We start from the raw sequence: 18,830 nt of genomic DNA on the forward strand, positions 1-18,830 counted from the left end.
CACGGCATGACCGCGAAAAGACAAAGACCGAGAGGGAGTGGTCCGTGAACACACGACAAGACGCAGGAAAGGGTGCATGATGAACGATACCTGAAGCAAGTATGCCGTCTGGCTTATGTCTGCCTGTGTGTGTGTGTGTGTGTGCTTGCGCCTAACCAGCCGTAGGGCAAGTGGGCAAGGAAGGGGGGAGGGGGGGGGCTGGTGTCAGCGCCGGTTCAAAGCACACGTGAGAGGCTTCCGCACAAAAACGCCACACAGTCGCTGGCAATTTTATCGCACGTGCACGCACGCTGTGGAGAGGGAGAACAAGAAACAAACAACAGAGGATAAGAGGCGCGCCTCATAAAATGAGGGTGTCACCACGATGGGAGGCAGCGAGGGGTGAGGGGAGGAAAAACAGCAGTAGCAGCAGCATCGAGCACTCGCCTGCTGCAGCAGACGAGGGGTGCGAAAAGCTTGTGTCGCACGACACGCTGTTTCCGTCATCGTTCTCCCCCTGGGTGTCCGCCGATGCGCACCGGCTACTTTCTCGGGCTCCTTCCCCTCCTCCCCGACGTCATCTACACCTTCTGTAAAAGAAAAAAGAAGAGCAACGGAGCTGAAGCGCAGCCCGCACTCAGGCAGGCACTTGCACGCCCCATTGTACGCTAGCAATACGGCAGGAAAAGGAGGAAAGGGTGGAGCACAGATCTCTCGCAACAGTCCCACGCAGCAGCGTGAGTGGACACACAGCAAACGTGCATGGATGTGCGCGAAGGCCGCCCCCACCCTCTCTCGCACACCGCTGAAGGGGCAGGAGCAAGGTGAATGACGTACAGAGAGCGGTGGAGGGAGGATGGAGACGCACCCTCTGCTCGCACGCTCCTCACGGCTTGACAATGGGCCCCTTGAGGGCAAAGTGGATCGCCTTCGTCTCCGTGTACATGTCGATGACTTCGTTGCCCAGCTCCCGACCAATGCCGCTCCGCTTGAATCCGCCAAACGGCATGGAGACGCAGAAATTGTTCCAGGTGTTCACCCACACCGTGCCGGCGTGGAGGTATGTCGAATAGCGGAGCGCAGTGTCCATGCTGCGCGTACAGATGCCAGCAGCCAGCCCGTAGATACTCTTGTTCGCGCGCTTCACAACCTCGTCCATGTCCTTGAACTTCATCACGCACGTCACGGGGCCAAAGATCTCCTCGTTGCAGATCCGCATGTCCTCCTTCACGTCCGAAAATATGGTCGGCTGCACGAAATAGCCCTTGCCGCCGACCTTCTTGCCGCCAGTCACCACCGTCGCGCCAGCCTTCACGCCGTCCTCGATGTACATGAGCACCCGCTCGTACTGCTTCTGCGACACCAATGGGCCCATGTTGTTCGCCGTGTCGTTGCCTGGTCCCACCCTCTGCGCCTCCACGTTCTTTCGCAGACGCGAGACGAACTCGTCGTACACGGACTCGTGCGCGTAAATGCGCGACGACGCCGTGCACACCTGGCCCGTGTTGAAGCAGAAACCGGTCGTCGCGACCTGCGCCGCCTCCTCCAAGTCGGCGTCCTGGCACACGATCAGCGCAGACTTGCCGCCAAGCTCCAGAGACACCTTCTTCAAGTTGGTCTCTGCCGCCATCTGCATCACCTGATGGCCGACAGCTGTCGAGCCCGTAAAGGCAACCTTGTCCACGTCCATGTGGCGCGCAATATCCGCGCCTGCGGTCGCGCCGAAGCCCGGCAAGATGTTCAGCACACCGTTCGGGTAGCCAGCCTCCATCGCCATCTCGCCAAGACACAGCACACTCAGCGGCGTCTGCTCCGCGGGCTTCAGTACAACCGTGTTGCCCAATGCGAGCGCAGGGCTGAGCTTGAACGCAGCCATCAGAAGCGGGAAGTTCCACGGGATGATCTGGCCGCACACGCCGATCGGCTCACGTTTCACAATGCCGAGGAAGTTACCGGAGCGCGGCGGCACGGTGCCATTCACCTTGTCCGCGAGTCCAGCGCAGTACCGGAAGCACTCCACCGACAGCGCCACGTCCACGTTCAGCGCCACCTCGTACGGCTTGCCGTTGTCCAGGCTCTCCAGCGCAGCCATCTCTTTGCTGTTCTTCTCCAGGATGTCCGCCAAGCGCAGCATCAGATTGCGGCGCCAGTGGCCGTCGGTCATGCGGAAGGACTCGAAGGCATGGCGGGCAGCATTCACAGCAAGGTTCACGTCTGCCGTTTCGGCCTCCGCGACGTTCGCGATTACCTCTTCATTCGCGGGGTTCACAACCTCGAATGTCTTACCAGACACCGCCGGCACGAACTTGCCGTTGATCAGCAACTTGTCCTGGATGTGGATGACCTTGGGGGCCATCTCCAGGCGAGTGAGAGTGGCGCGCAGCATTGTTGGATGCGACGCGTGCAAGTGGTGGGGGGTGTGAAGACTGGGCAGGGGGGAAGAGAAAGAGGGATGGGAGTAGATGCACGTGCTGTGTGTGTGGAGGGGGGTGTTTTCTTGCTGATGTTGTGCCACTTTTCGAGTTCGTTTTGTGTTCGAAAGGGCCTCTAGTGAGAGACGGGCGCGAGATGAAGGGATGGAGAGGCGGCGGTGCAAAGTCCGATGGGTGGAGGAGTCAGAGAAAGACCGTGCACATGCGCCCCATGAGAGAGTGGGGGCCAAGTGATGTACATAGAAGAATCGTGGGGAGGGGGGGCGTGTGTGGCGATGTTGAGGAGCGAGCCAGGTCGTGCACGCCGAGGAGTGAGAGTTGTGTACACATCGGATGCAAGGCATATAACAGATGAAGAGGGATGGCGCGGAGCACGAGGAAGGGGAGGAGGCAATACAATGACAAGGCATGGAGAAAGACAAGGACGCGTGAGTGCATGAGCGGCACACGTACGCATCGCACGCAAGAGGAAAGTCCGTCTGTGCATAAGGTGTGTGAGCGAGCGAGGGAAAATGAGGTGATGCAGAAGGGGCCATGAAGAAAAGGACCATTCCGTGGCCATCACTCTCCCCTCCCGCTTCCGCCCAGCCCCTCCTTACCCTGCACGCCGGGCATACCCACCAGACCCCCTCCTTGGGGAGTATGAGCACGCGCCCACCTGCGAGCAAGCATGGATAATGAGGCACGCACACACAGGTATTCTCTCTAGCTGCAGACTCGCACTGCACACGGCTTCGAAGAAAAAAAAGAAAAGCCTGTGCAGCGGTGAAGCCCAGACATCCTTTGCTGGGCACAAGAGCGCTGGCAGTGTCGGCTGTCCGCACATCACGCCCCCCTCCTCCCTCACCCTCCCTCCCCTCCCTCGCTGGGGTAAGGCGGGAGGGAGGGAGGGCGAGGGAGAGGGAGAGGGAGGAGGGCGAGGCAGCGGTACCGCCTCGGCCTTGTTCGTTTTCGTGTGCGCGTGCTTTCGTTTATGCTGTTTTGCTTCTCTTGCGAACCACCGCCGCTACCCCTTCACTGCTACTACGACGGATCCGACATGCACACACACACACATAGACATAGACAATGGGGGACGAGGGAGGGGAGGGAGGAGGAGGGAGGCATCGGATCAAGGCGAATCCCATGTAAGCCCGCTTTACCTGGTATCACTCTCCCTCTGTCTGTGTCTGTGTGTGTGTGTGGTGGTGGAGCATGAGAACGCGAGACAGGCAGAAAGGTGGGCGGGTGGGAACGAAGAGCTCGTCGCCGAAAAGGAAACCTATAAAACAAAGGAGAACTACGAGAAAAAAAGAGAATTCCTTTGAAAGACACACACACGCACCGACACCGACATGCGCATATATATGTGTACATACACACACACACACACCGTCAGAGAACAGCACACAACAACAACGACAACGACACACACACGCACACATCTCAGCGACTTACTACATGGCGTGCGGAGGTGAGTGCACGCACAGACAAGGAGACAGCTATAAACAACCTCCTCAAGCAACATGTACACATGCACAAGGGCACGAGTAGGCGAGATTCGTCAGAGAAGGTGCTCCATGTCCATGGGCGCCTGTCAGTACATGCGTCGCTGCAGCGGGTAATACGCCACCTCGTACAGAATGGCCGTCACGCATGACAAATAGAGAGATCCCTACTAGGAAAAGAGCAACAACAAGAAATGTGCGCACAGGACGTGCCCACGACAGGCATCAACGCGGACAGAAACGCAGCGCGGAGGCAAACGAGAGGAAGAAGCGCGCTGATCTCAGCCTGACGCTCTTCGCTCCCACCCCATCCCCCCAAGAAACGCACACGCACTGTCACCGATGACTCGTACACAGACTCCAGGCACGCACAGGAGGACGGGAGCGAGAAGAGCCTCGGCCATCGATGACTCGGCACTGCCTGGTGGCGTATACAGACGGGCCCACATCATCTTACCAGAGAGCGCTCCCCCCGGCTGCATCGCGGAGAGAAAACAGCCGATGCAAGCTGAACGATGGGGGGACAGCCTTAGTGCGATGGAAGCGGAGACCCAGCGGCAAGATGTGTGGATGTACGACACACTAAGAGGCACCAAAGGATGCGCGTATGTGGCTGCGTGTGAGTGCACGTGTGTGTGCGTCGGCACTGGCGTGTGGCAATGCAGCTTAAGCGGGGATGTAGAACTTACGCTGGCCAGGAGCAGCCGTATCGCCGAGCGCGGCAGCGTATTCGTCGCTGTATTGCCATACGTGCGACATGTGGTCCCACGGGGAGTTGTTGATGGCCTCCTCCCACTCCTTGTTGACCGTCTTGCGCCACGTCGGGTTGTTTGCCGGCATATACGTTCCGTAGTAGTACTTTAGCCCGCTGAAAATGATGAAACCGTGCGTTGCCAGCACCATCAACATGAGAATGACCGGGTGGCGGGGGAGCTTCTGGCCCTCGCCGAAGATCTTGTCCGACACACGCATCGCGATGACGGTGTCAACTGCATCCTTAAACTGCTGGGGGTCCTTGAAGTGCGCCAGCGCCTCTGGTGGGTAAAAGACTTCCTTCTTCATGGCGTAGACCCACTTGAAGCTGTATGCGAAAGGGTTCGGGATGCGTGCGCGATACTCGGCAAGCGTCGTGGCCGGAGCCCAAACACCGAACGGACGCGGCATGACGCGGGATGGAGATACGTGCAAAGGGAAGCCGAGGTGGAGAAAGATCTTTGTGCGTGTATGGTGCGGAGGGGAGCGAGGAGGAGGCGGGGCGGTCGCGGTGGCGATGATGGACGCCTTTTTCCCTTAACTGTGTGCTACCGAGGCGATATCGCGATGCTAGGACGAGGAGGACAGGCGAGGCAGTGTCGACACGACAGAGATCGAAAAGGTGAATGACGCCACGGGAGCTCGGAGTCGGCCAACAGAAAACGTGACGCGCACGCGCAACAGGATCCACGCGCGTGCGGAGGCGATGTAAAAACAACGAAAGGGGATGTACCGGAGAAGAAGTGGAGGAGAGTCGTGAAGCGACAAGTGCACATGTAACCTCCCAATACACATGTAAACTCAGAAGCTCCATGGATATGACCCACAAGAAAGCATACCGCAGGAAGGAAGACAAGGAGGGAGGAGGTGGGAGGAGGGGGGCCACGCGTGTCTCCCCCCCCCTCGCCGAGGAAATCGCGCACTCGTCGCCTCGTCTCTCCGAGCGCGGGCCACTAACGTCTTTTGTACACGCATGGACCTGCGAGAGAAGAGTTCCCCCGCATCATGGCGGTGGATAGTGAAAAGTATAGGGGGTCGGCGAGGTGTGCGCACGCCTCACCAAACACCACGCACACGCACACCTCGCCCGATGGCCTGCCATTCGGCCCTTTGCCTTCTTCCGCATCCTCCTCCTCCTTGATCAACCCTCCCGCTCTCGAACCCCCATGCACCCATGGACTCAGACCCCTGTGGTGTGGAGGTGGTGCAACATTACGTGCGTTGGCGCCATGCTCGACTCCAGCCGTGTGGCTCTTCGCATCGAGGGGCGCGGAGAGAGGAGGCGGAGGCGGGGGATGGAATGAGTCGATGGTAGAGGAGAGAGGGACGACGCCGCAGACACAGCTTCTACCGATGCGTGTGGGTGTGTGTGTGTGTGTGTGTGTGTGTGTGCAAGTTTGCCGTCCTGTTGCTGCTCGAGCCCCCAATAGTATGCCTCTGCGTGTATTCTCTGTCCGTGCTTCTGGGTGGCTGGCTGTGTGTGTGTGTGTGTGTGTGTGTGTGTGCTCTCTTTTCAGCTACGATCCCAACACCGGGAGACCCTCCCTTGCAGATACGGAGAAGCACCCAAGCAGCATCGAGCGCACAGCAGCCGACACAGCACACGACTATCGAGCCAAAAACACAGCACCTGCGCAGACCCTACACATACACATACACACGCTTATCCACTAGGGGAGGGGGAGGGGGCAAGAGAAGAGAGCGACGTATGAGCAAAGCACGGAGCCGCACACGCAGCCATACACCCCCACTCAACCACCAAAGGAGAGAGAGAGGCGCGTGTGTATGTGCTCCTCTGCATCAGCCACGGCACGCACGAGCGAACAGCGTCCGAAGCATCCGACACTCCTACACAAGCACGCACAGGCACATCACTTTGAGGCAACAGCGGCCCTACGCGTCGGTCACGTTCCTCCGCGAAGCGCCGCTCCCTCTTCTTCGTGCTACCGCTTCTTCTGCACGTCTATCAATGATGAAGTCGGTGACGTTAGTGGGCGGCCGTCGGCTGATGTGATGATGGGCGGTGGCGGCGTCCCCGTCAGAGACGACGTGTTGCAGTTTTCCTCCAGCACACGAACACCTTCGTCATCGTCGTCGTCCTCGAGCTCCTCTGTAAAGCTGCACTCCTCCGTCATAATGTACTTCAAGTACTCGCCGAAGTCGCTTGCCACGACGGAGAAGCTGTCCGGATTTCCATGCACAAACTGTATCACCTGCCCATACACGCCACCGTGAAGCTCGACAGGCTTGAAGTCGATGTAGAGTCGCGAGGCAGCAAAGTGCTTCGGTGGTGACGACGGCGTGTGTGCATGAGGCGAGGCCCGCGCAGGAGAGAACCTTGAGCTGTCCGCCGCATTCCTCGTCGCAGCAGCTGCTGTCATCTTGGCAGGATCAGCATCCGGGGTTATCGGTGCTGAGCCCCGCACGTGCGGCTGCACGCTGTCAGCAAACACGAGCCACTGGTGAAAGCTGGCATGGATATCGATACGAGGGTCCACATAGACGACACGCGGCTCCTCGCTGAGCGGCGTCGGCGTTGGCGTTGTCGCAAAGGATGTCTTCGCATCACCAGTAGGGGCGCCATACGAAGCTGCTGCGTTCGACGCGCTGCCGGCGCTGAGCGACGATGGCGGCGGCAGTGGCGGAGGAGCGCCGTAAACAATCTTGTACCCCGAGTACACGGAAGCGATGGAGTGCGCGTTGGGCGTAACACAGCTGGTGGCAGACGGTGGCGAGTCGCCCGCTGCGCCGCCCTCGCCACTGAACTGCGCCGTCACACACGCAGCGTCACGCAACCCCCCGCCTGCGGTGGCGGTGGACGCCGGCAAAGACGGCTTTGGTGTGGAAGGAAGCGGTGGCGACGACGATTGTGTTGCGGCGGCTGCCTTTGGGGGGGCCCACCCCTCGCCTTCATCGGGCAGCGTAGCAGGAGGTGGCGGGAACTGCTGCTCTGCCACCAACATCTGCTCCACCGACTTGAGGTAGTATGGGCAGCTCGTGCATGTGGAGCCGAGGATGGGCAGAGCCACAAAATGCGGGAGCGGGCGACGCTGCCGCGGCCCGGCCATTGTGTTCACCTTCTTGGCGATCTGCGACTTTATAAAGACTGCCGCCTCAGAGGCCATCGCAGCAGCAGCCGTCGCCTTGGCGGCGCTCTTCGCGGCCGTCTTGTAGGTCGGCGCCGTAGGCAACGCGCCGGCGTCAGCCGAGCCTGCCGTCGTGGTGGTGGCGGTAGACGTGGTGGACGCCGCACTACCACTTTTCCCTGCAGTCGCAGTCACCGTTGCACTCGCCAATGGTGCGCGCGGCTGCGCCGCAGCAGCCGACGGTGGCACGGAGCCCGGTGGGGCTTGCAGCGTCTCCCAGCACGTGCCGTTCACACGCTGTAGAAGGTACAGCAGCTCCGCCGGGGTGCCGGGGTAGGACTGGCGTAGACGAGTAAGCTGGTGCTCCTCAGCCCTTGGCAGTTTGTCGAGCTGCCGAATACAGTACGTTGGGAGGTGCTGGCGCAATGTTGTCACGTAGGCGTCGACGAGGCGCCGCGACACCTCGGCCGTGCGGGGGCCTTTGGGCATAGCGATGCACGACTTGCCGTTGCGCGAATTCAGAACAGAACAGAGAGAGAGAGAGAGAGCGAGATGCAGCAGCAGCAGCAGCAGCCGACTCGTAAAGAGAGAGCAGCCGCTAACAGAAGCAAAAGGCGAGGGTCAACGAGAAGTGGAGAGTCGCGTGCGCAACGGCACGGACAAGTAGAAGGCTCATACACGCGGGAAAGAGTGCCAGAAATACTCCTGCTAGTGCGCCCTGTGTATGGGTGCTTCACTTCTCTAAGTTGACCGAGCAGCCTGCACTCGTGTGCGTACATGAATACGCCCCTTCCTTCCCCAGCGTGAGGGGGAGGGGGGCGAGAGGGGCGTTGCACGCAGGCGATGAAGCGAGTCGGCACATCCATCCCAGTCGGCTCGACCTCTGGGGGGGGGGGGGGGGGGGGTGGCTGAGCCGCTTACACCGAGGGCCATGCCGGCATGGCACAGAGCGCGTCTTTTTCATCCAAGGGCATGTTGGTGCACGCGCACCGCCTGCGCTTGTGCGTGCACGGACGAGAGTGCGGAGCCACCCGCCCTTCCAATTACATGCCGCACCTCCCCCGTGTCGCCAGTTGTGTCCCTTGGTGCTCGGTCTACGGGATCACAACTCAGCCTGTCGGCGGACGTTTTGCCGCATTGTGTGTAGCGGGCCGAGGATCAGGTGTGGCAGGGAGGCATGCAGTCATGGAGCTATACGTCGACGGCAGAACTGTGCGGGGGTAGCCCGTGAGGACAGCAGCGATGGCAGAGGCGCCATCCAGATGAAGGGGAGCCGCAGCTCCAGTAGACAAGAAAACAAAAGGCGCCTCACATGCGCGGCGCACTCGCATGGTCGGCGGGGCCGTGCCCCCATCGCGTGCCCGTGGTGGCACCCTGATTTCCTGCTGCTCTGCGGGCGTGAGCTCTCTTCGTCCCGTCTCACCATCTCATGCTCCTGCTCGCGGTCGAGCATCAGGGCTCACGGTGTTCATTGCCCGCTCGTACCGGGAGCTTGCGCTGCAGAGGGTGAGCACGCACGAGAGCCACGCCTGAGTGAGGAGGCGGTGGAAGGCGCTCTTCAAGGCCAGCGCACTGTTGCGGTTCTCTGGTGAATTCATGCCGCGCCCGTTGAATGCGACGCCGTAGATCGTCGAGAAGACGACAACGAGGGTCTGCATCCTGTATGTGTCTGCGGTGTACGCACTGGTTCTGTGAATTCGGACAAGGCTCGAGTGCTCAGCAGAGGCCCACGTCAACATCCGCGCCGTCTCCCGGCAGCGGGCGCAGGCACCTTCCACCGATCTGCTGAAAGCCGCTTCGAGGCAGGTGCTGTGAGCCGGGTCCTTGGAGTGACAGACGTACTCTTCCGACACCGACAACCTGTTCCTCAGCAGCACGAATGATTGCATCATCCGTAATCAGAATCCCCACGTGCGCAGTGGGATGTCCGCCCATTGCCCAGTCTTCGAAGCTTACGGGGGGGGGGGGGGGGGGGGGGGGGCTACCCCCTAGCTGGAGCTATCGGTGTTGAGCTCCGCGACTGCAAGGCTTGCCCAAGCACGAGAAGCCCCCCGGCACAGCTGCTTTTCCGGGATCCGCCCATCGAAAACTCAATGGATGAGCCCCCCTCCCCCCTCCCCCCTCCCTGCACCATCGAGACCACCGTCCGCATACGGAATGCTCCTATCGCGTGAGAGAGGGATCGGAGTGGAGTGGGGGATAAGTGGAATGCGGCACTGATGGACTCGCACGTATCCCAATCTTTTCCGCTGACACCGGCGTACTCGCGCTCGCTGGCGTAGGAGGTCGAGGTGGCAAGGAGAGGATCTAGCGAGAGCGCGCGAGTTCTTCGGCAGCACTCTCTGTCGAAGGCACGGCCTTTTCCGGCATGGACATGAATAGGTTGTGTAGTGAAGAAGAGCGGAGCTGTTCCTGTCGCGCAGTTAGCTTGTGCGAGCGTGTGTGGATGGCAACGAGGAGTGCCGACGAAGATGTCGTCAATCCGACTGCGTCTGCGAAGGAAGTGAGCCTCTCACACGCAGGGCGCCGGAAAGAAAAACACGGGGCAGGAGCAGGGAGAGAGACTGTGGCGGTCAGATGGCTGCTAGTGAAGCGCAGCCCAGTGCCGTGTCCGGCAGAGGAGGTGGAGACAGTAGCGGGTGTGTGCAAATGCTTTTTCGTGGTTGTTTTGGCTTGTCTTTTAGCTCGAAACCAAAACGAGCACCCACAGGCCAGGTCATGTGTGCCACGCGCATGTGTGTGTGTGTGTGTGTGTGTGTGTGTGTGTGGATTGCCGTGAGTTGGCGAGACAGAGAGGGTAAAGACAACGAGCAGCAGGTAGGTGAGCGCAACAGAGGGAGAGGCGCAGGAGGGACGAGGGCACGCTTTATCGCCCTGAGGGGAGGGAAACGGAGGCGCGCGCACGACGGAAGTGGTCCCTGCTTCGCGCATGCGCCTTCGTACGAGGACAAGAGGAGCCCCTGGTGTCTGGCGCGGGTCCGCCTTCGCGCATGTGCCCAAGATCCGAAAACGGTGAGGAAGAGGAAAAGGCGAGGGTAGAAGGCATACATACAATACACGCAACACACGCACGCACGCACACACACATCAGTCATGTATAAGAGCTCACGTTCGGCGATCCTCCTCCAAGCGCACACGTACACTTGCACGTGCACACCGCGCACATTCCTCCCCACTACAACCCACCCCCTGGAGGCATGTGCCCACAGTCTCCGGTCGGCGTCAAGGAAGGTTGCTGATGATGTTGTACGGGGCACCTCGGCGGTACGTCGCCGGCGTCTGAGTAGCCGGTATTCGCATCGCTTCGTGTGCGCTGGAATCGCTGCTGCGGTCGTCGCGACAGCCGCCGCCGTCAGAGGCTGCCAATGCTAGCCCGTTCCACCTTGCTCCACGGCAGCCCGGTGGCATGGCGCGACGCAACGGTGACGGAGGCAACGGCGCAGCGCGGGCATAGGCAGGTCCTCGGATAGAGGCATCGTGGCTGACACTGGCCGTCGGCGACATTCTGATGTGCGCGATCCTGCCTTGAGGAGCGACCTCGTAGCGAGATGGCGACGGTGGCAGCAGTAAGAATGGTTCTCGCTGCGTTGGCCCAAGGGCGTCTTGGGTAGGGGGCTGCGCCTGAACCATCAGCGGCTCGTACACGGCGGTGGGACGGCTCGCAAAGCAGCCGGGGGGCAGCAGTGACAACGGCGCAGGTGGGCCGCCGTTCGCCGATGTCGGCACCGACACCCCCAGAGGCGTGAGTGAGGGCAAGCGCGCAGGGCATGTCGGATACACGTTACGCAGCGCACGACTTTGTCGCGGCGGCAGAGCCAGTGACGCAGAATCGAGTCCATGCAGCGGTGGCGACGCCAGCAGCGGAAGCCCGGGTAGACCAGGAGTGTTGAAGGCAGCAGCAGCGCCGGCAGCTGGTGAGGGCGCTGCCGTATCAGTGTCTACCCGGGCGTCCAGTTTTTTGCCTTTGCGCCGCCGATGGCAACGGTAGCATTCGCTGAGGACGGAAACGGTGATGCGCGCGCAGGAGACGGCGCCCGCAGTAGTTTGCCACGCTCAGAGACAGTGGTGTGGTCGAAAAAGCTGTGAAAAACGACGAAGTTGTTTACCTGCGGCGTGTACGCGGCAAGTCCGTAGTGCTTCCTGAGGAAGCCGAGCAGCTTGTTGCTGGGGCGGTCAATGGCCAACACCTCGGGCCTGGACACGTGCTCCGCCTTGAGCATGTGCGAGTAAAGCATCTTCCCGTATCCTTGCCGCTGGCAACTCTCGTCCACGTAGAAGTCCAGCACGCAGAGGGGGTCCACCTCCACCAGGCCACAGGTAACGGGGTGCGTCACGAACAGCTTCTTCACCCCCACCTTCAGGATGCCGACACCGCGGTGGTTCTGGGTAAGCAAGTAGAGCCGGAAGGTGCTGTTCTCCCGGAGTCGCGCCACAGAAGTGAGCACGGCGTTGATCTCCTGCGCCTGTTGGCTACGGGCGCCGAGGATATCGATGGTGCGGCACAGCTTGCGCTCCAGGTCCTGCTGCGCCGCCTCCGCACCGCCGCGGCGAGCAGCATTGAGCAGAGCGTCGAGGTCCGAGCCAGTCCATCGAGAGACGCCGTCTGGCACCAAGGTCAGCTCAGGCACCTCCTCGTCTGCCAGTTTTGTCTTGGTTAGCTGCGGTGGTCGACGACGCATTACGATAGAGGGAGCGGAGTGGATCGTCGAGGAAGCAGTCAGCACGGACCGCGAAACGAATAGAAAAGAGCGAAAGCGAGCGGCAAGCACGGAGGTGGAGATCCGAAAGGTGGAAAGTGCATGGATGGCTGTGTGCCGTGGTGGTGGCGGTGGGAGGGGCCAGCTCAGCTAAGCTGATCTACACCCGAGACCTCGTCAGAACAGCGAGAGAGGTAGCGCAAAGCAAAAAAAAAAAAACGAACGGTGCATCCGCAGCAGACTCCAGAGGCGCCTTCTGTGCACCAATGTACGTGTGCGCGCTGCGTTGGTTCGTTGCTTGACACGCGTGGGCCTCCTTCTGCGCGCACGAGCTGCACGCGAAGGGCGGGGGCGGGCGGGGGTGACCCGGTCAGCCGCGCACACAGCATGCAGGAGGCGGGGGCGCGAGAGAACGCAGACAAGGAGGCCGTCAGTGGTGTCGCGAAACAGGGTGGCAAAGTGGCGGAGAAAGTTGGTGGCATGGTAACGGCATATCGTGTGCGGAGGGCCTTGTGCAGCCTTGAACGACATCAACAGGCAGCCGCGTGAGTGGGGCACGGAGGGGGATGGGTAGTTGACGCCTCGGACGGTGTATGATCCGCGGCACAGAAACGCAGATGCCGATGGAGGTGGCATCTGTCCCCTGAATCTCCCTTCCCTGAGCACCAGCGACCGGTAAGAGGTGGTGACCTCTTCCGCCATACGCACACACAAACACATACACAACCGCGTATGCACGTGTGCGTGGCGTCCAAAGTAACCGCGCGGCACCGCGTGGCAATTCCAAGCAAGTTGTGCATGTAAAACGCGCCTACGCCCACCGGCGACGGCTCGCACGAAGCGAGAGGGTGCAACAGCAAGTACACCAGAAGCAAAGAAGAGCGAGAGAGGGAAGAGGGGGAGTAGAGGGAGTAGAGGGAGAAGAAGGGCGCTGATGGTTTCTGCGTGGATACGAGCAAGCGACGAATAAAAACACAAAGCAATCAAGAGAAGCACCCGCAAGCCAGAGGCCAGCGCCACGCACTCACCCACGCACCAACCCATGGCGCCCTGTCATTCTCCTTCCCGCTCTGCAGCATAGCCCGCAACGGCAAAACACTCGCGACACACAGAAAGGAGGAGAGGGGGGGAGGAAGTGAAGCAGCCGCAGCAGCGGAAGACGAAGGAGAGGAGGGGTGCTCGGTGTGTATGTCTTGTGCTAGCTCAAATCATCCAACCGCAACTTGGTCGCATCGCGGCTCTTCCTCTTGGGGCACACCGCCATCCATATCAGTGTCAGCAGCGACATGCCCAAAAAGCAGAACTGCGCCCACCTAATAAACGCGCCGATGCCGCGCAGACGCGTCACGAAGACGTTCATCAGGCCGTTGATGGCGGTCATAGTGGCATAGTCCTGGAAGGAGTGGACAACGAAGTAGATTACGGCGTAGGAGGTGATCAGAAGAAGGCTCACATTGAATAGAAAGGCGTTCACGAGGGTGTCGTGCTTCTTCATTGGGTGTATCTGGAAGAAGACGAGGCGTAGCCCCAGCGCGATCTGCCCCTGGAACGTCGACCACGTGAGGTAGAAGGCAAGGACGCCATAGGCGCAGACGCCACACAACGCGAAGGCGTCGTTGAGGCGCAGCAGTAGCGTGTTGAGAAACGGGTCTGCGTCGAAGGTGTTGTAGACGAAAATCTGCAGGCACCACATGATCGCCGTGACGATGCAGACGACTCCCAGCGCCAGCTTGCCATACACGATGAAGGGCGAGCCACCGGCTTTCGTGTATGCCCAAATGAGCTGCGCCTGTTGCGCCTCCAGGAAGTACACCTCGTTGCGCACGATATTGATCTTGTTCTTCGTGGAGCGCGAGATGCTGCCACGGCTTTCTTGTTGCAGCCGCATGCACAGCTCCAGCATGGCATCCGCCTTGGCAAGAATGATGGCCATCTCCTCTGCAAACTTGCTCGCGCCAATGGCCTTGGGGCGCGACTTGAAGTTCTGGATGAGGCTCATGGGGTAGGCAACGATACCGGCGCCGCCGTAGAAGAAGAAGAAGATCCACCCAAAGAAGCAGAGCATGCCAATGCAGTAGGTGTAGATGCTCACGGAGACGGTGATGGTTGACTTGATCGAGTCGCTCACGTAGCTGATGGTAGAGCTCTCCGGCAAGGCCATTTGCGGGTTGCCCTTGTAGGCCTGGAATGTGATGTCTGCGACGCCCTGAAAGTGGTAGCAGAGACCCACGATAAGGGCGAACAGGAAGGCGATGATAACGGTAGAGATGACGCCGTGCGAGACCTGTGTGCCGACGCTCGGCTTGTCCGGGTCATACGCCTCATAGAAGAACATGAAGAAGGGGCACACCACGACCGCCATGACAGCCATCATCCACAGCACAATTTCCCACATCAGCTGTGTATTGAGAGTTTGGACGTACTTGTGCGCGACGGTGGGATTTGGCGAGTTCGCGACATCGTACGGGACGAGCAGGATGCTGCCCATGGCCAAGATGAGCCCGAGACCGGCGACGGCCTTTGGCACATAGTCCCACTTCGAGTCCTCCTCCGATTGAAAGTAGATGAGCGTATAGATGGTGAGGCCGACGCACACGAGCGCCACCACGACGATCAAGACAATGAGCCACCAGTTGAGCATGACGATGGGGTAGAAAGATGGCTGTTGGGGTGTGGGGGAGGGGCAGAATGGCGCGGGAAGCTGGCGGAGCCGCAACAGCTCTCTGGCTGAGGCTATAAGTACAGGAGACCCCACGCGTGCACGCACGGGCACAAAGGCGAAGTGAGGAGAAGAGAGATGAGGCAATGAGAGAAAGACGGAGATGACTTCGACGCCAGCGAAGGCGCCCTGTCAATCAGTCTATGTAGGCGTGTGCGAGTGTGCACAAGCGCGAGACGCCGAAAGCAAGCGCAAGAGAAAACAGAAAGAAACGAGGTCAAAACAACAGACACGCACGTGCGCCCTCCCCTCCCTCCAAACCCATCCTCCTTTGAAGCAAGCGCGTCACAGGAAGGCACACACACACGCGTGCCGAGCAATGCACCAGCAGCAGCAGCACGCGAGGCCACAGAAACACGGCGGCTAAACGAGGCCGCCAAGGCAGATGAGCCGAGTGGCTGACGGAGAGCGGGATGGAGAAGCAATGGCAGCAAGCGGAACGAAAAGAGGTGTAACGAAGCAGCTCAGATCCGTCAGTGCAGGGGTGAAGTGCACAGCAGGCGCCGCTCACATACGCACACACGCATACAGACAGAGATGAAGTCCGTTGTGAGCAGCAGCAGCGGTGGACGGCGGGCGGCGCAGAAAGGCATTGAAGATGGAGGAGAGGGAGAAGGAAGGAAAGAGCGCTGGAAAGCAAAACGGGAGAGGGGACAAGTCATACCATCAAGAGTGCATGAGGGGAGGATGGATGGCTGGATGAAGGCGGATACGGAGGGGGGGGCACCTCGGCACGGCCGCCATGCGGCTGCCTTGCATTCGAGCTCTCCCCCTCCCTTGGTCGCTTCTTGAACACCACTGCCACGTTCCCCGCCCCGAATCGCCTCGCTCTTCCATTTCTTCGGAACGACAGCACTAGAGCAGAGGTGACAAGGCGAGGCGGGCAAGGGCGGCGTTCGCAGAGATCAGGAAGAGGGAGAGGGGCGGCACTTCACGCCCCGTTCAAGCTGCGCGCACGCACACGCATGCCGCACGTTTTCTGTCTGTTCTGTGTTATTATTGCCTTCTGTTAGTTCAGTGTCGCACATGTCCTTCTCTCCTTTTTCAGGGGGTATTCGTTGATTACGTTACTCATGCACGCCTACACGCACGCAAGGACACCCAAAACAAGGCCAACAGCCCACCCCACCCACTCACTCGAGCACTTCTTCACAGAGCTGCACACGCATGCCGTGCGCAGCCCCGCGTAACCTGCTCACGGGTCACCGCACAAACGCCGATACGTCTCCGTGTGTGTGCGTGCGTGTGTGAGTGCCGTCAAATTTGAGATGAGGAGAGGAAAGGGAGGGGAGGGAAGGGGCGGGAGAAAAAAATAGAGTGTGTGCGTCTCTTTACCCTGGCGTGCACTCACCTTACTATGGCTACAACTACTCTCTTCCTCTGTATCCCTCTATATACGAGCGATATAGAGAAAACAAAAAAAAAACGGAAAGAACACAACGGCCGCGTCGGAAATGGAAACAGAGAGAGGACGGCGGGGCGGATGTCGATGGACGCGCGAGTGTGTTCTGGACATTGACACACGCACGCGCACGCTGCGCCCCCTCGCCCGCGCCCCCCCCGCTTCCGCGCCATCGCCGCACTAGCTCCCGTACAGGTCCGCTACAAAACGAGAACGACCCAACAACGGCACCGCTACCGGCCTCCTCATCAGCCCCAGCGCATCCGCAAGCGCGAGCGCAGGAGGACGAGCATGATCCCGCAAAGAGAAACGTCCGACGACTACGGTGCCAGTCCCCCCCCCCATACACACACACAAGGACAACTCGCAGCCAGACACGCGGCGGCGAAACAACGAAAAACGGGTGTGGAAGCAGCCCCAGGGCAACGCTGCAGCGCCTTTCATCCCTTTTTCATAAACAGATACGCTAGCTCCTGCCTGTGAACGAGAACATGTAAGAGCACGAGGTACGCCGCGCTCGCCACGTGGGGCATGCCGTGGCTGTCACGCAAACGCCGTCAAGCACGCACCCACGCACTCACGGCTCGAGTCGCTGGCGACCTACTGCGAGTCCGAGGCGTTCGCGGCCTGGCGCGCGCGACGCTGCTTCTCCATCGCCGCAGCCTCCTCCGCCATGGCCTTCGCCTTCTCCAGCACAGACTTGATGCCGCCAACCATGTAGAACGCCATCTCCGGGATCTGGTCGTACGACCCCATCAGCAGGCCAGAGAACGACTCCACCGTGTCGACCAGCTGCACGTAGTGGCCCGTCATGCCCGTGAACACCTCCGCAACCTGGAACGGCTGCGACAGGAACCGGGTCACCTTGCGCGCGCGGTCCACCACAACCTTGTCTTCCTCGCTCAGCTCGTCGATGCCAAGCACCGCAATGATGTCCTGCAGCTCCTTGTACTTGGTCAGCATCTGCACGATATCCTGCGCAACGTTGTAGTGGTCCACATCGATCACATCGGGGTCCATGATACGCGACGCGCACTCCAGCGGGTTCACGGCAGGGTAGATGCCCGACTCCGCCACCGCGCGGTCCAGCACAGTCGTCGCATCCAGGTGCGAGAACGTCGTCGCGGGCGCGGGATCCGTGATATCATCCGCTGGCACGTACACGGCCTGCACGGACGTGATCGACCCCTTCGTTGTCGACGTGATGCGCTCCTGCAGCATACCAAGATCCTCCGCAAGCGTCGGCTGGTAGCCCACGGCGGCCGGAATGCGGCCCAGCAGCGCGGACACCTCGGAGTTCGCCTGCGTGAAGCGGAAGATGTTGTCGATGAACAGCAGCACGTTCTGGCCCTCCACGTCGCGGAAGTACTCCGCCATCGTCAGCGCAGACTGCGCAACGCGCGCGCGCGCACCCGGGGGCTCGTTCATCTGCCCGTACACAAGCACGCACTTCGACTCGCCCTTCAGGTCAATCACCTTCGACTGCATCATCTCCAGGTACAGGTCCGTGCCCTCGCGCGTGCGCTCGCCAACGCCGGCAAACACGGAGAAACCACCGTGGCCCTTCGCGACATTGTTGATCAGCTCCATGATGATCACAGTCTTGCCCACACCGGCACCGCCGAACAGGCCGATCTTGCCACCCTTGCAGTAGGGCAGGATCAAGTCGATCACCTTGATGCCGGTCGTCAGGATCGTGTCCTCTGCGGCCTGATCCGCCAGCTTCGGGGCCTCGGCGTGGATCGCCATGCGCATCTTCTCGCCCACGGGGCCGCGCTGGTCGATCGCATCGCCCAGAACGTTGAAGATGCGGCCCAGCGTCTCACGGCCCACCGGCACAGAGATGTTGCCGCCGGTCGACACAACCTTCGACTTCAGCTTCAGCAGGTCCGTCGTCTGCATCGCAATGCAGCGGCCGGTGTTCGCGTCCAAGTGCTGCACGATCTCCAGCGTCAGCGGCTCATCACGGCCAAGGTCCTCCGTCACATCCAGCGCCGTCAGCACGGGCGGCACGCCCTCCGAGAAGTGCACGTCCACCACCGCACCAATGACCTGCGACACGTAGCCGACGCGGCCCTTGTGCTCCGCAGGCTTCGCGGCAGCGGCAGCCACCGCCGACGACGCAGCGCGCACCCCAGCGGCGCGGCGAATCATCGCAGACTGCACACGGGACAGCATGGTTCTGATAACGTGCGTCTCTAGGATGTAGGATGTGCTGCTTAGGATACTAGCGCAAAAGTCCTTGCGGTCTTTCGTGAGACAGACACTATGCCGG

The 18,830-nt window shown here is 60.5% G+C and overlaps 6 protein-coding genes across 6 annotated transcripts; all 6 read right to left on the reverse strand.

Annotated features, from left to right (window-relative positions):
* Window positions 1–865: 865 nt before the first annotated feature.
* ALDH2 (aldehyde dehydrogenase, mitochondrial precursor) lies at window positions 866–2,365 on the reverse strand (the record flags this gene model as incomplete). The annotated part of the gene is made up of 1 exon (XM_001683815.1): window positions 866–2,365. One exon carries the CDS (start codon window positions 2,363–2,365, stop codon window positions 866–868), a length of 1,500 nt encoding a protein of 499 aa, XP_001683867.1.
* Window positions 2,366–4,564: 2,199 nt separating this feature from the next.
* On the reverse strand, window positions 4,565–5,062 carry LMJF_25_1130 (putative cytochrome c oxidase VII; the record flags this gene model as incomplete). The annotated part of the gene is made up of 1 exon (XM_001683816.1): window positions 4,565–5,062. One exon carries the CDS (start codon window positions 5,060–5,062, stop codon window positions 4,565–4,567), a length of 498 nt encoding a protein of 165 aa, XP_001683868.1.
* Window positions 5,063–6,594: 1,532 nt separating this feature from the next.
* On the reverse strand, window positions 6,595–8,226 carry LMJF_25_1140 (hypothetical protein; the record flags this gene model as incomplete). The annotated part of the gene is made up of 1 exon (XM_001683817.1): window positions 6,595–8,226. One exon carries the CDS (start codon window positions 8,224–8,226, stop codon window positions 6,595–6,597), a length of 1,632 nt encoding a protein of 543 aa, XP_001683869.1.
* Window positions 8,227–11,675: 3,449 nt separating this feature from the next.
* On the reverse strand, window positions 11,676–12,416 carry LMJF_25_1150 (conserved hypothetical protein; the record flags this gene model as incomplete). Its single annotated transcript, XM_001683818.1, has 1 exon — window positions 11,676–12,416. The coding sequence occupies one exon, from the start codon at window positions 12,414–12,416 to the stop codon at window positions 11,676–11,678; it is 741 nt and encodes a 246-aa protein (XP_001683870.1).
* A 1,216-nt stretch (window positions 12,417–13,632) lies between these two features.
* Window positions 13,633–15,075, reverse strand: LMJF_25_1160 (conserved hypothetical protein; the record flags this gene model as incomplete). The annotated part of the gene is made up of 1 exon (XM_001683819.1): window positions 13,633–15,075. One exon carries the CDS (start codon window positions 15,073–15,075, stop codon window positions 13,633–13,635), a length of 1,443 nt encoding a protein of 480 aa, XP_001683871.1.
* A 2,080-nt stretch (window positions 15,076–17,155) lies between these two features.
* On the reverse strand, window positions 17,156–18,733 carry LMJF_25_1170 (putative ATPase beta subunit; the record flags this gene model as incomplete). The annotated part of the gene is made up of 1 exon (XM_001683820.1): window positions 17,156–18,733. The coding sequence occupies one exon, from the start codon at window positions 18,731–18,733 to the stop codon at window positions 17,156–17,158; it is 1,578 nt and encodes a 525-aa protein (XP_001683872.1).
* Between the last annotated feature and the right edge of the window lie 97 nt (window positions 18,734–18,830).

The sequence above is a fragment of the Leishmania major genome, chromosome 25, assembly GCF_000002725.2.
Source record: "Leishmania major strain Friedlin complete genome, chromosome 25".
Classification (NCBI taxonomy): domain Eukaryota; phylum Euglenozoa; class Kinetoplastea; order Trypanosomatida; family Trypanosomatidae; genus Leishmania; species Leishmania major.